At 33.0% G+C, this 14,832-nt stretch overlaps 3 protein-coding genes and 1 pseudogene across 5 annotated transcripts; 1 reads left to right on the plus strand and 3 right to left on the minus strand.

The window, feature by feature from the left end:
* The first annotated feature begins 68 nt into the window (after positions 1-68).
* On the plus strand, positions 69-2,357 carry LOC103863281 (RHOMBOID-like protein 4). Its single transcript, XM_033290337.1, has 6 exons — positions 69-686; positions 823-986; positions 1,091-1,254; positions 1,499-1,743; positions 1,847-1,973; positions 2,069-2,357. Exons 1-6 carry the CDS (start codon positions 334-336, stop codon positions 2,189-2,191), a joined length of 1,176 nt encoding a protein of 391 aa, XP_033146228.1. The 5' UTR covers positions 69-333; the 3' UTR covers positions 2,192-2,357.
* On the minus strand, positions 2,060-6,285 carry LOC117133638 (annotated as a pseudogene).
* A 2,767-nt stretch (positions 6,286-9,052) lies between these two features.
* LOC103863284 (late embryogenesis abundant protein 37) lies at positions 9,053-12,262 on the minus strand. Its single transcript, XM_009141047.2, has 2 exons — positions 10,312-12,262; positions 9,053-10,199 (listed from the first exon to the last, which is right to left on the minus strand). The coding sequence occupies exons 1-2, from the start codon at positions 10,446-10,448 to the stop codon at positions 9,905-9,907; spliced, it is 432 nt and encodes a 143-aa protein (XP_009139295.2). The 5' UTR covers positions 10,449-12,262; the 3' UTR covers positions 9,053-9,904.
* A 285-nt stretch (positions 12,263-12,547) lies between these two features.
* On the minus strand, positions 12,548-14,794 carry LOC103863285 (actin-1). Of its 3 annotated transcripts, none has more exons than XM_009141048.2 (4): positions 14,619-14,794; positions 14,094-14,163; positions 12,925-13,932; positions 12,548-12,839 (listed from the first exon to the last, which is right to left on the minus strand). In XM_009141048.2, the coding sequence occupies exons 2-4, from the start codon at positions 14,151-14,153 to the stop codon at positions 12,774-12,776; spliced, it is 1,134 nt and encodes a 377-aa protein (XP_009139296.1). In that variant the 5' UTR covers positions 14,154-14,163; positions 14,619-14,794; the 3' UTR covers positions 12,548-12,773. The 3 variants fall into 3 exon arrangements, with proteins under 3 accessions (XP_009139296.1, XP_009139297.1, XP_033145903.1); XM_009141049.3 differs by having other exon boundaries at positions 14,587-14,764; XM_033290012.1 differs by lacking the exon at positions 14,619-14,794 and adding an exon at positions 14,407-14,430.
* Positions 14,795-14,832: the final 38 nt, after the last annotated feature.

Below are 14,832 nucleotides of genomic sequence, written 5' to 3' on the forward strand. Positions count from 1 at the left end.
ACACAAAGTATTATGCCAAACACAAGAATCTAAACTCAGAATCTAAACTAATTATTCCTAAACCGGAAACATACACGAACAAACCGGAAACATGTCATATGGAAAGTTGGTTTAGGGGGTAGGATTGTGTCATTGTGTGTGATGTAAATTTGGTCAAGACAGTTGACCAACTCTTTCCTTTTTTTGTTTTCAGACACAATCTACGAAGATAGAACTTCCTTTAACTCCAATGTCCAAACCAATATAAACCCCATAGAGACAGACACCAAAAGCAAAAACCCAATCTCAAATCTCTCGAATTTAGCTCAAAAGCTCGAATCTTTAATTGCTTCAATGGGTGAGAAGGAGTCAGAGACAGCTCCGATTTGGGGAAGAACACGACAGAGCGAGAACAACAACATCCACCCAATGGATGTAGAATCGTCTGCTCTATCTGAGCAACATCGATCTCAGAATCGAAGTCGAGGAAGTTCTTATGAAGAACGAGGAAGAGGAGTTAAGGAGTTTCGTAGCTGGTTCTCTTGGCTCATCCCCTGTTTCGTGATCGCTAACGTTGTCGTGTTCGTGATCACCATGTATGTCAACAACTGTCCGAAGAAGTCTGGAGATTGTTTCGCCGGGTTCCTGGGTCGGTTCTCGTTTCAGAGCACAAGGGAGAATCCTCTTCTGGGTCCTTCCTCTCTCACGTAAGCAGAGACTTGAAAGAAGTAGTTAGTGCGACTTGTAGAATCATTTAGGAGTAGGGAATAGAGAAAGTGTGTTTAATTTCTTTCTCCTAATTTGAGATTGATTTTGGTTTATTTTTTTATTACTTGGAAACAGGTTAAGAACAATGGGTGGGTTAGATGTAAAGAAAGTGGTTGAAGGAGATGAAGGGTGGCGTCTGCTTTCTTGCAACTGGTTACATGGAGGAGTTGTTCATTTGTTGGTGAACATGTTGACTCTTTTGTTCATCGGTATGCGTATGGAACGTGAATTTGGTTTTAGTAAGTACTCTCTCTTGTGCCTCTCTTGATAGAGAGATTTGTTACACACACATCTTTGATGAAACATGTGTATAACCTATAGTTTCCATTTTTTGGTTTCTCAGTAAGGATTGGATTGCTTTATTTGATATCTGGGTTTGGAGGAAGTATATTGTCAGCTCTTTTCCTCCGCTCAAACATCTCTGTGGGAGCTTCTGGTGCTGTCTTTGGTTTACTTGGAGGAATGCTCTCTGAGATCTTTATCAACTGGACAATCTATACTAACAAGGTAACCGAAACACATTCAAAAACATGTTTCATATAGGAACAATACACCACCACATGGTCACACATCTGGATAAAAATAATGTGTTAAAAACTACACGAAATGTATCACATTATAAGAATTATTATGTGGTTATGTTGCTAATACCATTTACATTTTTTTAATATCCGAAAAATCAAATCACATATTAGTTCATTGATGTTATTAAAGTTTGGAAGTTCATGTTCTTTGCTAATGCTTTGTATAGGTTGTGACGATTATAACTCTTGTATTGATTGTGGCGGTTAACTTGGGGCTTGGTGTACTCCCTGGAGTTGATAACTTTGCTCATATTGGTGGTTTTGCTACCGGTTTTCTTCTTGGATTTGTGCTCTTAATCCGTCCTCATTACGGATGGATCAACCAAAGAAGTGATCCTGCAGCTAAACCTCACAAGTACAATATCTGTCAGGCCATATTATGGACCGTCTCTCTTCTCCTCTTGCTTGGTTGGTAAGTTCTTTAGTTATATTAACCATAAACCATTCAGTTTGTTTATCCTATAGTAAAGACCATATAGAAAAAATAACACAAAACCGGTTTGTTTCCTTTTCAGGTTCATTGCTGGTTTGATCTCACTTTTTAACAATGTGGATGGAAACAAACATTGTTCATGGTGTCATTATCTATCATGTGTTCCAACTTCTAGATGGAGCTGTAACCGAGAACCAGCCTCTTGCACGGTAACAATCTTTACAGCCATTTTCATTATCCAGTTTCTTTCAGGGTCTCTAATCAACATATCTCTGAGATTCTTTCTTTTTTTTCCTTCGTGCAGACGACTCAGTTAGGCAACCAGTTGAGCATGACTTGTTTGAGGAATGGGAAGTCAGGATCATACATTTTGGCAAATCCCTCCGATTCACGGATTAATAGCTTATGCGTTCAGCTTTGCCGTTGATTTAGAATACACTCATTCACAGTCCATTGTATCTTATTTTTGTGTATATTTAATAGGAGCACCCTGTTGAATAAATAAAATAATGGTATTCTGAATTGCATGGGAGTTTTGAGATCTCTGGTAATTGGTAAACTATCACATTCGTGGTTTTTAGTAAATTTTTGCATGGTCGTCCTTTGAACTTTAGAAGAACTTCATTATTTATAAAAAAAACTCAACCCCAATACATGAATATAGTGGATGAGGTTCTTCATGTGGACAAGCGTTCCTTGATATAAAAGTTGTTTGGAGAACATAAGACAAAAGAATTAGATGAAGCCGAGCTGTTAATTCTGGAAATGGCTTAAATTTCATTGCACCACTAGAATACTGTTAGTGCAAAGATGACACCACAATAAGGTAATGCAGAAGATAAATCAAGAGACAAAATGGATACAAGCAACCAACTATGCTTTATTAGAAATCACCTAAACAATCTATTACAAGACTTGCTTATCAGCTTTTACACATCAGTGTTAACACCCTAACACACGTTACTGACAGATTCCTAATCTACCCAAACATGTCTCTTTCCCGTCAGTACTTCAGCATCTGCTTCAGCACGACCCAAGAACACCCCTAAGGGATTTTCACCCTTCCTCTATAATAATAGCCAGTGTCTTATGGAATACAGACGACTTCATAGCTCTTTTATAGTGATCTCCACGTTCCTGAAACCCTAGTCTCCAAGGCAACATGAATATGGACAACTTCCATATCAATAAGTACACTTTCCTTTTCTTGAAATGTACTTATTCCTCAAGGCATAAACTTGCTCTCCAAGTTTATCTCTTGCTTTTTTCTCCACGGTATAAACTTGCTCCTCAAGTTTATCCCACGCCAGCTCAGCCTCTTGCGTCCACATGGTCTCTACCACTCCGCATGCCTCCTGGTTCACTCTCTGACACACACTGCCTCAGCAACTACTTCAACGACTACGTCAAGACATAAACCTCCAGTTTATCCTTTTCCATCTCAGCATCTCTTGCATCCACATGGTAACCCACCACTCCGCATGCCTTATGTAGTAACGACTAATGCATCCAGCATCAGTGACTTCGTCGTCTAGTTAGTCACGGAAGACCATTGACATCTACAAGCTCCACTTGCATCTTCAAATACCACAATTTTCGATCGGATCGAATGTGGCCATCGTTGGTCCAAGGTATAGTATACCTTCTAAGATTAGGAAAATGCATCTAGTAGACAAGGAAGTTTTTCTGAAAAGAAAATGAATATCAGGTTTTGAGGTTGTATAAATGTATGTCTAAAAAATTATAAATTATTTATTCAAATAATCAATATACTAATTCTAAATGGGTATTTGCCTCAATCATGTTTTCTCTAAATATTCGTGTTTTATTCGCGTTTGTTCACGAACACGAGCAAGATTTGAGTTGTGTAATGAGACGATGTGGTTCCAGTCAGTTGAGTAATCAGTTGTAAGTTGCTTATGTGAGATTCCTACGAGCTATAACAAAGTATAGTAGTAAACGTTCAACCCAGTGCCGTGCTTTTTTTTTTACGCCAAAGAATCTAAATATATAATACGGTATGATACAACTTCATAGTATAAATTTTTGGCAAATATGCTTATTATCTTACTTCAGCATTTGGCCTCTTGACCTGACTACTAGATTCATCTTATTTCTGAGAAAGAACAAAAATAAACTTTTTGTGAAATTCATTTGCCGCAGAAGGTAACTCTGAACCAAACAGTTTCAAATTGAATGAGCTATAAATGTAGCAAATAAAAACATAACAAGTTGTACTTTATTTCTAAGATTCAGATCTGGAAGCTAACCCACACACTGACGCATACTCATAAATTCAGCGGAACTCAAGCTGACAGGCTGGCGAACGCCTCGACGACGAGAACAACTCCTTGATCACCTCAAGTTTCTTGTCAGTGTCATTGGTTTTACTGTGGAAATTAATGGTTGCCTTCTTTAAACACTTTGCGCTTCTAAAAACAAATGCTACTACTTCTTTCTCTTCTTCTGCTCCTTCGTATTTTACCCATTCGAAAGTTTCAATACTTGATAACAAACATTCAGGAACTGAACTCGATTCATTCCATGCCGGGTTCCAGCATGGGCGCGGCTCCTTAGATCGAAGGAAATGACACTGGTGAAGTTTGAGAGCTCGTAGACTAGGAGAATCTTTGAGCACACACATAAGTACATTCACCCATTCTGTCTCACATGTGCATATCTTCAAATGCACAAGACTGGAGAAGACACTACCGGCAGGATACATATCGTTTAAGGATGGTAGGCACAGATAAAGGCGCTTGAACGAAGCAATAGAACCCAACTTCTTCCATAACTTCCAAGTATTAAGGACAAGTTTTGCCTCCACAATCTTACTCATATTGCTCTCAAAGGTAAAAAAACCCACTAAAATGAAAAATGTCGAAATTTTCCAAAGAAGGAGCATCTATCACAAACCCATGAGCATCGTTTCCAAGTTTGTTTTCTAATGTTTTCAAGACTAAACTCTTTAAAGAAGGCACGATAACAGTGAAAATGGTAGCGTTGTCAGCTTCACATTGTTCCACATCCAAGTTTTCAAGGACATGGCAGTTGGATAAAAGATTCTTCACAAATTCACCACTTGGATACTTCATGGACTCAAGACTCAACGTTCTGAGGAATGGGAAAGAAATTGGTTGCTCAAGATTATCCACAAGAACTGCATTGCGTATATTCAAGGTCACAAGCATGCTACATCCCCCTCTATACAAGCTCCAAGGAAGTAAGACTGAATCAGTATCAGTATAAATCTCGATAGTCAGCTCACGCAAAAAAAAAAAAGAAAAAAAAAAGATAGTCAGCTCACGCACACAACGTTTATCAGCAGATCTCATCCACGCGTGAATATCTTCACTACCACAAATACTACCAAGTTTGAAATGCAAAGCTTCTATAACTGGAGCCTCGTGCCTAAAGAAAGATCTGTCTACAAACAGAGAAAAGCTTCCGTACTTGGGGTGCTTATAGGTATCTTTGTATTTGATTCTTGGAACCATCATCCAAAGTAACTGCCATCGCTTTGACAAAAGCATAGTGTCCACAACATCTTTCATGGTAGGAAGCATTGCCAATATTTTCAGTAGAAGCTCATCGGGCAACTGATTTATCCTGTCCATAATTAAGAGCTAGCTTCCGGACAGAACCTATCGCCTGAAAAACATTTGAAAAACGAAACGATAAAAAAACCCTAGGTAGGTGTAGAACAAACCAATATAAGAAAAGAGAAGCACTAAAAATATTGAAGCATTCGCTTAGGGCAACACTTTTATGTTTTTAGGGCATATTTACATAAATATTATTATGTACATGTACTATTATAGTCAATTGGTGAAACACATTTTGTTAAGTACTTTTAACTTAAAACCTAAATTATTGTTCATACTAGGGATTAACCCGGGCTACGCCCGAGATTTTTATTTTTTTCTAATTTAAGTTGTTAAATTATTTATATTTAGGTTATGATATATATTTTTTATAAATCTTAAGATGCATGTCATAATTAAAATTTATTTTAAATTTTAACACGTTCAATTAACATATTTTTACTATTTAAATATTTTTTTGTAATTTTGTTGGCTATCTAATTATCATATTTAGCAAAACTATCTGTTGAGTGTTGGAATAAATGTTTTAGATATTTAATTAAACTGCAGAGTATTTTCGGATCGATCACATGCTCAACAATCGATCGATCCGTAAAAAGATGGTCGATCTCCTTGGCCAGGTAAGTACAATTTTAGCAAAAATATCTTTGATTTTCAAATATTAAGTATATAAGTATTCTTTTGGATATTCTCTTTTTGAATTGTATTTTTTGATTAAATTATTGTATTATAATGTTTATGTAAATATTTTTTTGTGATGTTTGAATTTGTTTTGTTCGTATACTTAACCTAGATGATATTGATGTTTAACAATTTATTATTTTCTAGAAATAAAAAATAATGATATATCAAAACGTATCTAATACTTGTTAAATGATACTATAATGTAAATTACATCCATTATTTGAAAATAACCATTTGTTGTTTTTATTTTTTTTTATATCAGAAATTATTTTTATTTAAAAACATTATTCATATATAATATAATAGTTTAAGTTTGGAAGATTAATATATATATATATATGAATTATGTGTATGTTTTAAAAAATAATTTAAGATGTTATATATTGAGTAACTGAATAAAATCTGAATTTCTTATCTTGAAAATCAAATAATTATATTTTTGTCTTCATGTTATACTCATCAATCCATCATTGATATTTATAACTCAGTATGCTTAAAAAAAACTTAGTTTGAAGTAATAAATGAATTTAATAAATTAAATTCATCACCTATAATGTTCTGTAAACTATATTTGAAAACTCTCTACAATTATATTTTAAGCATAATTACTATTATTTAATTTAAGTTATTTTAAGCATAATATATGCTAAATCAACTTAAATTATATTTACAATAGGACCATCCTAAACCGGTTAATAAACCAAAAACAATACTAAACCAACATGAACTAATACCTGATTCGGCGAGGAAGGAAGTGTTCCGTGATAAACGCTTGAATGGATATTAACTGTAATGGTTTGATCATGAAAGAGTTAGTATGAATATTAACAATAAAATTATGGATTAGATTAATTTAAATTTGTAAGAATACCTTTGAGTCTATGAAAAACAATTCAATTCCCATGAATAAGTTTGCCCTTTGGAAGTTGCGGGGTTCCCAACAATGAATCCACCTAATAAAAAGTTCGTTCTTATAAAAAATCTCCTTCAAGGTCATTAAAAGTTTTTGGGACGGCAAGAGTTAATGGTGGAACCATTTTTTTGCTCGAGTGCTTTGAAGCTTTCCTTGATAGTGTGAGGTTGATGTTGATGGTATAATGAGTTTTATAGGGACTTTCTTGATGTAAAACTATACTTTTTTTTAATGTGGTATTTCCATTTTTATATAATTTATTACCATTTTAAGATAGATGTACATTTTAAGAGAGATGTTTAAATCTTAATATACTTTTTCCATTTTTTAAAATGTTTATTTCCATTTCTTATTTTTTTTACGTAATATCTATATTTTATATTTTAAAATAGATATTTAAATCTTAATGTACTTTTTCCATTTTTTAAATTGTGTATTTCCTTATATTATATATTTTACATTTTAAGATAGATGATTAATGCTTAATGAACTTTTTCCATTTTTTAAATTTTGTTGTGTATTTACTTATTATTATATATATAATTCATATATTATATATTTACATTATTTACTTATTATTTACTTATTATTTATTTTTCTGTATATGTATTTCTATTTCATGTACTTTTTATTTACTTAATATCTCTATTTTACATTTTAATATAGATGTTTAAATCTTAATGTACGTTTTTCATTTTTTTTTAATTGTATATTTTCATTTGTTATACTTTCTATTTACGTAATATCTATATTTTAAATTTTAAGATATATTTTTAAAACTTAATGTAATTTTCCATTTTTTTAATTGGGTATTTACGTATATTATATATTTACTAATTTTTTTTATATTGTGTATTTCTATTTCTTATACTTTCTATTTACTAATAATTTTATATTTTAAGATAGATTTACATTTTAAGATAGATGTTTAAATACTAATGTACTTTGTCCATTTTTTAAATTGTGTATTTCCTTTTCTTATACTTTCTATTTGCGTAATATCTATATTTTACATTTTAAGATGGATGCTTAAATCTTAATATACTTTTTCCATTGTTTTTAAGTTGTGTATTTCTTTTTCTTATACTTTCTATTTACTTAATATCTATATTTTGCATTTTAAGATAGATGTTTAATATTTAATATACTCTTTCCATTTTTTATAAATTGTGCATTTACTTATTATTGTATATATAATTTGTATATTTATAATATTTACTTATTATTTATTTTTCTATATATTGAGTATTTCTCTTTCTTATACTTTATATTTAGTTAATTTATATATTTTACATTTTAAGATAGATGGTTAAATCTTAATGTATTTTTCCATTTTTAGTGTAAAGCGGCAATGTTTAATAGAAGAACTTGGACAAATAGTCAAATAGTTAAATAGTTATATTTATGTTTTTTTCTTTTTTTATATAATGGTAATGTTACATTATGGAGATAAGCCGTTTTTTTAGTGAAAATTGTAAGCTTACATATGTTTAATGTAGTTTTTCTATTTTTTTTATGTTGTGTGTTTACATATTATTGTTATTTTTAAATGTAAAATGGTAATCTTACATATGTTTAATGTAGTATTTCCATTTTTTATGTTGTATGTTTACATATTATTTATTATTTTCGAAATTATATATATTGTTTTTTTACAAAATAGTAATATTACATTATGGAGATAATCCGTTTTTTTATAGTGAAAAATGGTAATCTTACATATGTTTAATTAATGTAGTTTTTCCATTTTTTATGTTGTATGTTTACATATTATTATTTTTAAATAAAAATGTAAAATGGTAATCTTACATATGTTTAATGTAGTATTTCTATTTTTTTATGAAGTATGTTTACATATATTTATTATTTTTGAAATTATATATAATGTTTTTTGTTTTTTTTTATAAAACGGTAATGTTATATTATGGAGATAATCGGTCTTTTTTTTTAAGTGAAAAATGGTAATCTTACATATGTTTAATGTAGTTTTTCTATTTTTTGTGTTGTATGTTTACATATTATTTATAATTTTAAAAAATTTGTAATATTTTATGCCACGTGTCATCTTTTGAGAGAAGTTTTTTTTGCTGATGTGGACGCTCTATGGAGCCTCAAAAGGTCCCTTTTATTAGTAGAGATTTTAAGTTTCCTTATGTACAATCACAACTTAATTTTTTAAAATAGTTAATTACAACTATATACATTCAAACCTTTGAATTTTATTATTTCTTTTTTTTTGAAATATGTTATTGTTTATACTTTATAAAGTGTTGCAATAAAGTATATTTTCTTGAATCTAGACCACTATTAATATCCATAAGCTTTGTAATTTGAAATCAATAGTAAATAGTATTTATTTTAATGGTGTGGTACATTACATTTTAAACCTAAAAATAAAAATAGTTATTTGAGTAAATTTTTCTATCATAATTTATTTCATAAAAAAAACATTTTTTGAATTGTTTTATTGTAAAACAATTTAGTGAAAATTAAAATATTGTTTCATTTGGCCTATGGCATAAAATCCTCTTGGTAACCTTTTGCTCAGAATTCCAGCATTTGATCATTTATAGCCAGCCATGATAAGAACTAGTAGTATTTAGATATAACAAATAAATAGTGTATGTGATCAAGAGAATTAAGCTTTATAATATGGAACTTTTCCAAACCAAAATATCTTATTTCTTTCATAAGTATATATATATAAGACATGACAACTTGTTTATTGAATGATTCACCACATATAAACCCAACTTGCTTATTGACATGTCATGTTGCTACTTGCTAGATAAAGTCAGTACGGTTGATCAATATCAATGAAAAGAAGCATGCGAGGCAAATATTATTTGCCAATACTTATTAGTTCACACGTCAAATTGATGAACTAGAATGAGAAAGAAAACACACATGTAGAGATCATTTGGCTCACAAGATCTTTTTACTCTCGGTGGTTGGAATGCATTGACCGTAGCTCAACGGCATCGAGCTCTCTCGCAAAAGTATCAGGGCGATAGAACCCGGTTTGTGGATCAGGCATCCACCATAACTTTTCACCTCTCCTCATTTTAACTTCAGCATTAGAGGTTGTCACAACGTATGAATCTAACTGTTTTGTTATGGTTTCAGGTCTGTAGTATCCGGTTTCACAGTCTGCTGTCCATGATGGCTTTTCTCTGCTGTTTCCTATTGCATATGCCCTTTGAGTAGCCTTTTTGATCAAAATGTATCCTCTCCTGCAATAGTAAAAAAACTAAGAATTGTCATTCAAGTTAAAACGCTATATATTCAAAAGAATTAACGAAACAAAATATAGAATTCTAGGTTTTACAAAATGGATTGACTTACATTACAATTATGTTATTGAGAGAGCAAGAGAAACTTTTGAGATTGAAAAGCGATTGAGACATTGCTCCCATCATAACTTCTATAGATAACAATAAATGTAAGATAATTTCGATAAAGATTAACATATGTCGGAGCATATGGCTTTATGTTGTATATATAGGGAAGTTGCTACTAATAATAATTCGTCTAATAAACTAATAATGCTTTGACTTTGCAATGGGAGTAAAAGAAGTGGTAGTCTCTCGCTCGATCTTATATGCAATTAAGAATGAGATCTAGAATTTTACACCTGGACAATGACCTATTTCCTTTTTAAAAACTTTTGGATATTTCATACTTCATATCCATAGAGAGGTGCAAATTAATTCCCATAAAGGTGGTGCATCCCACAGATTGATTCTCATTATATGTATTCAAATAATTCCTAAAGCACGGTTTAATATCCGTGTGGCCACAATGTAACATGCAGTAGAATGCCTTTGGGATTATTTAGAGCATGTTTAATGGGTGGGTTATTATTAATTTAAGAACAGGTTTTTAGTTTTTTAATTAAAAGTTAAGAGATGGATTCATATATTCCGCTAAGAACTCCACCCTAAAAACCCTCCTCCATTAAACATGCTCTTAGCATCCTGGAGCCGCCTACCACTACACCACCATGTTGTAGTTGACAATGATCTAATTTTGCTTCCAAAATTATGAGTTTAAGCGTAAGTGCAATTTTTTTAAAAAAATTGAGCAAATAACTAATAAATAATAACGATGAATATAAAACTTGAACAAGTAGGTTGTGCGTGAAAAGGTTCGATAGGCTCAAGGGTTTCTCTAGAACAGTAAGATCGTTTGGACTTTGGAGGGGTCAGAAAGAAAAATGGCTTTTCTTCAAATAAAATAATTACATTCGTGTTTGGCTCAACTGAATACCTGACCAATGGTTACAATTTAAAACATTTTTTTATTAATTTTTTTGTTTTTGGAATGTGTATGTTGATTTGAACAGTTAGATAATAGCAAGACGGTGCATGGTTTCGGGCATCTTTTATGCCTGTCGAGTTAAGAGTATAAAGACAAGCTAACCAACGTGCAGGTGTAATTGTGAAGAGAGCCATTTCTTTTCTTATATTTCATGCATGATGCTTGCTATCTCCAAGAGAGCATCTTGGATTTATAGTAATCCCGGCAGGCCCGGCTCAAAGATTTTGTTTGAGGCATTTGGGCAAATTTGTTTTTAGGTTTTTAATAACAAAAGTATATTTTCAAAATAAAAATAAGATTAGTAGGTTAAAATTATTTTATATATGATATTTTAAATAACGAAATTATTTTTACGTTATACAGAAAAATTGACTTAATTAAAATATACATATTTCACTTTTAATATATTTAAAATATTTTTTATTTAAAAATTAGATCTCTAATATCATATGTCTTATGACAATCCCATACACCGCTTTCTAACTCAGCCGGCTCTGTGTAAACAGGATAAACAAACGCTAATATTAGGTACTATTTCAGTTAAGGGTATGTTTGAGTTTTAAAAAAAAATGGAAAGTAGAAGTGATCACAAGTGTCATTCGAACTTATCCTCTTATATATGGAATCAAATAATTAGCTGGTAGAGAATCATACATTAGTTTCCTCACACTTCTCACCATTGTTATGTGTTATATGATCTACATCCATCCATGTGTATTCTACTTCTGGATAAGAATCGATTTCTATAAATAATTGGTTTATTTGATCTTCAGTTTAGTTGTCATAAAAGGAGTTTTTTCAGACATGGGATTGAAGTTTTGCAGCAGCTATGACACGTACAGATAGATTGGTCTGATCTTAAATCACGATCACATGACGCCATCAAAGGGAAAGTGTATCCATATGTGGACCTACTTTGTTCTCACACGCCTGTCCTTTTCAGCTCAAGAACATAAACTGCCATTTGTGTTTTCTTTGAGTTTTAGAGATGAGATACTATCTATGAAAATTATGTAGAGGGACGAAATTAGATGTGGTATTTTAATTGTGAGTTGTATACTTTTCTATTATAACAAGGTTATATTTGCAATGCAAATATTCATACTGTGAGATACAGACGACATCAAACAATAGTATAGTCTATACGTGATATATGACACTTTTCAAATAATGTCTTCTATAGATTAATGTGTTACTGTAATAATTGAGTTCCACAAAATCAAATATGGGTATACAATGGAGCATACTTTACCCTATAAAATTCGGAAAACTTAGATGTTGTTATTCGCTCACACAGTGGTCTTATCCAACAAAAGAGAAGAAGGAACAAGACAACCATGCTACATAGAGATACTTAAGTTCTTTGAAATGTCTTAGGCCAGAATCTGAAAAATACTGAAGAACAACAAATAGCAGCAGGAAGAACGAAGGTAAAACTTATCAAGGATAAACTGGAAACCCCACGGGGCAGAGACTTAACTTTAAACTCAAAAGCATTTCCTGTGAACAATCGACGGGCCTGACTCATCATATTCTGCCTTTGCAATCCACATCTACAAAAATCAAGAACAGAGGTTGGGCCCAATCAGTCAAGTCACACATGAATAGGATCATTTGATTTAAGGGAGATGAAGTTACCTGCTGGAAGGTACTGAGGGAGGCCAAGATGGACCCTCCAATCCAGACAGAGTATTTCCTCTCAGGCGGTGCAACGACTTTGATCTTCATGCTGCTTGGTGCCAAAGCAGTGATCTCTTTGCTCATCCTATCAGCAATCCCAGGGAACATAGTTGTTCCACCACTGAGCACAATGTTACCATACAAATCCTTTCTGATATCCACATCACATTTCATTATGGAGTTGTAGGTGGTTTCATGGATACCAGCATTCTCCATACCGATCATAGATGGCTGGTAAAGAACCTCCGGGCAACGGAACCGCTCCGACCCAATGGTGATCACTTGCCCATCTGGTAACTCATAGTTCTTCTCAACGGACGAGCTGGTGTTAGCCGTCTCAAGCTCCTGCTCATAGTCCAGAGCAATGTAACAGAGCTTCTCCTTAATGTCTCTGACGATTTCACGCTCAGCTGTCGTGGTGAAAGAGTAGCCACGCTCAGTGAGGATCTTCATCAGCGCATCAGTGAGGTCACGGCCCGCGAGATCGAGACGCAGGATGGCGTGTGGAAGAGCGTAACCCTCGTAGATAGGTACCGTGTGGCTCACACCATCTCCAGAGTCAAGAACAATACCAGTGGTACGACCACTAGCGTAAAGAGACAGGACAGCTTGAATAGCAACATACATGGCGGGAGCGTTGAAAGTTTCGAACATGATCTGAGTCATCTTCTCACGGTTAGCCTTTGGGTTGAGAGGAGCTTCAGTGAGGAGAATGGGATGCTCCTCGGGGGCAACACGGAGCTCATTGTAGAAAGTGTGATGCCATATCTTCTCCATGTCATCCCAGTTGTTGACGATACCGTGCTCAATAGGGTACTTGAGAGTTAGAATACCACGCTTGGATTGAGCTTCGTCGCCAACGTATGCATCCTTCTGTCCCATCCCAACCATGACTCCAGTGTGACGAGGACGGCCTACGATACTTGGGAACACAGCCCTCGGTGCATCATCCCCAGCAAAACCAGCCTAAAGAGTCAACACAGAACAATACAACCAACTTAGATTATCATAGGAAACAGAGTAATGATGATTCACAAAAGATTCATTTTTTTTTACAATCCAGTGACATGTTACTGATGAAAGATTCAAGCTTGAACAAAAAAAAAGATTTGATTTTTAGGGATTACCTTAACCATTCCGGTTCCATTGTCGCAGACAAGGGGTTGAATGTCTTCACCGTCAGCCATTTTCTAATTTCTGCAAAACAATTAATAAAAAGATCAATTTGGCATAAAAATAATAATTAAAAGGAAAAGGAATCAATGTTCTTTTTCATCATATATGCTAAAACTAGTGGGGAATATATATATGACATTATAATAAAACAATTCTATATTCAACGAGTCAATCAAAGATGTAAAAGGAATGTAACAAAGATTCTAGATCCAGTAGAATCACGTTATCAATTAGATTTTTTTATAATATTAAACCAACATCAACCAGTTGATAAAACAATACTATCACACTTGCGCTCTGAACACAGATCGAATTTCAAGAAAAAATGTGATATTCTCGAATAAACATAATGAGGAAACCACAGATCCAGAAAACAAATTCAAAGTGACAATTGCCAAATCATAACGAGGCAGAGAAATATCGATATCGCTGGACAATATTTACCGGAAACGGGAAAAAAAAAGGTAGATGAAAACCTTTTGATCGCGGCAGGCAGGAGGAATGTAAATCGAACAAGGTGAAATGATGAGGGAGGAGGAACACGAAAGAGAAACGAATGGGAAAAAGTAAATTAAAAAAAAACGGGTCAATAGGCTTCGAACTCGCGGCTCACCTCTTTTTCCGCTTCTATTCCTTGTCCAAAAGACCTTTTTACCCTCTTTTTTAATTATCATCGGTGGGGTCAGTTAC

The sequence above is a fragment of the Brassica rapa genome, chromosome A04 (assembly GCF_000309985.2).
Source record: "Brassica rapa cultivar Chiifu-401-42 chromosome A04, CAAS_Brap_v3.01, whole genome shotgun sequence".
NCBI classification, from domain to species: domain Eukaryota; kingdom Viridiplantae; phylum Streptophyta; class Magnoliopsida; order Brassicales; family Brassicaceae; genus Brassica; species Brassica rapa.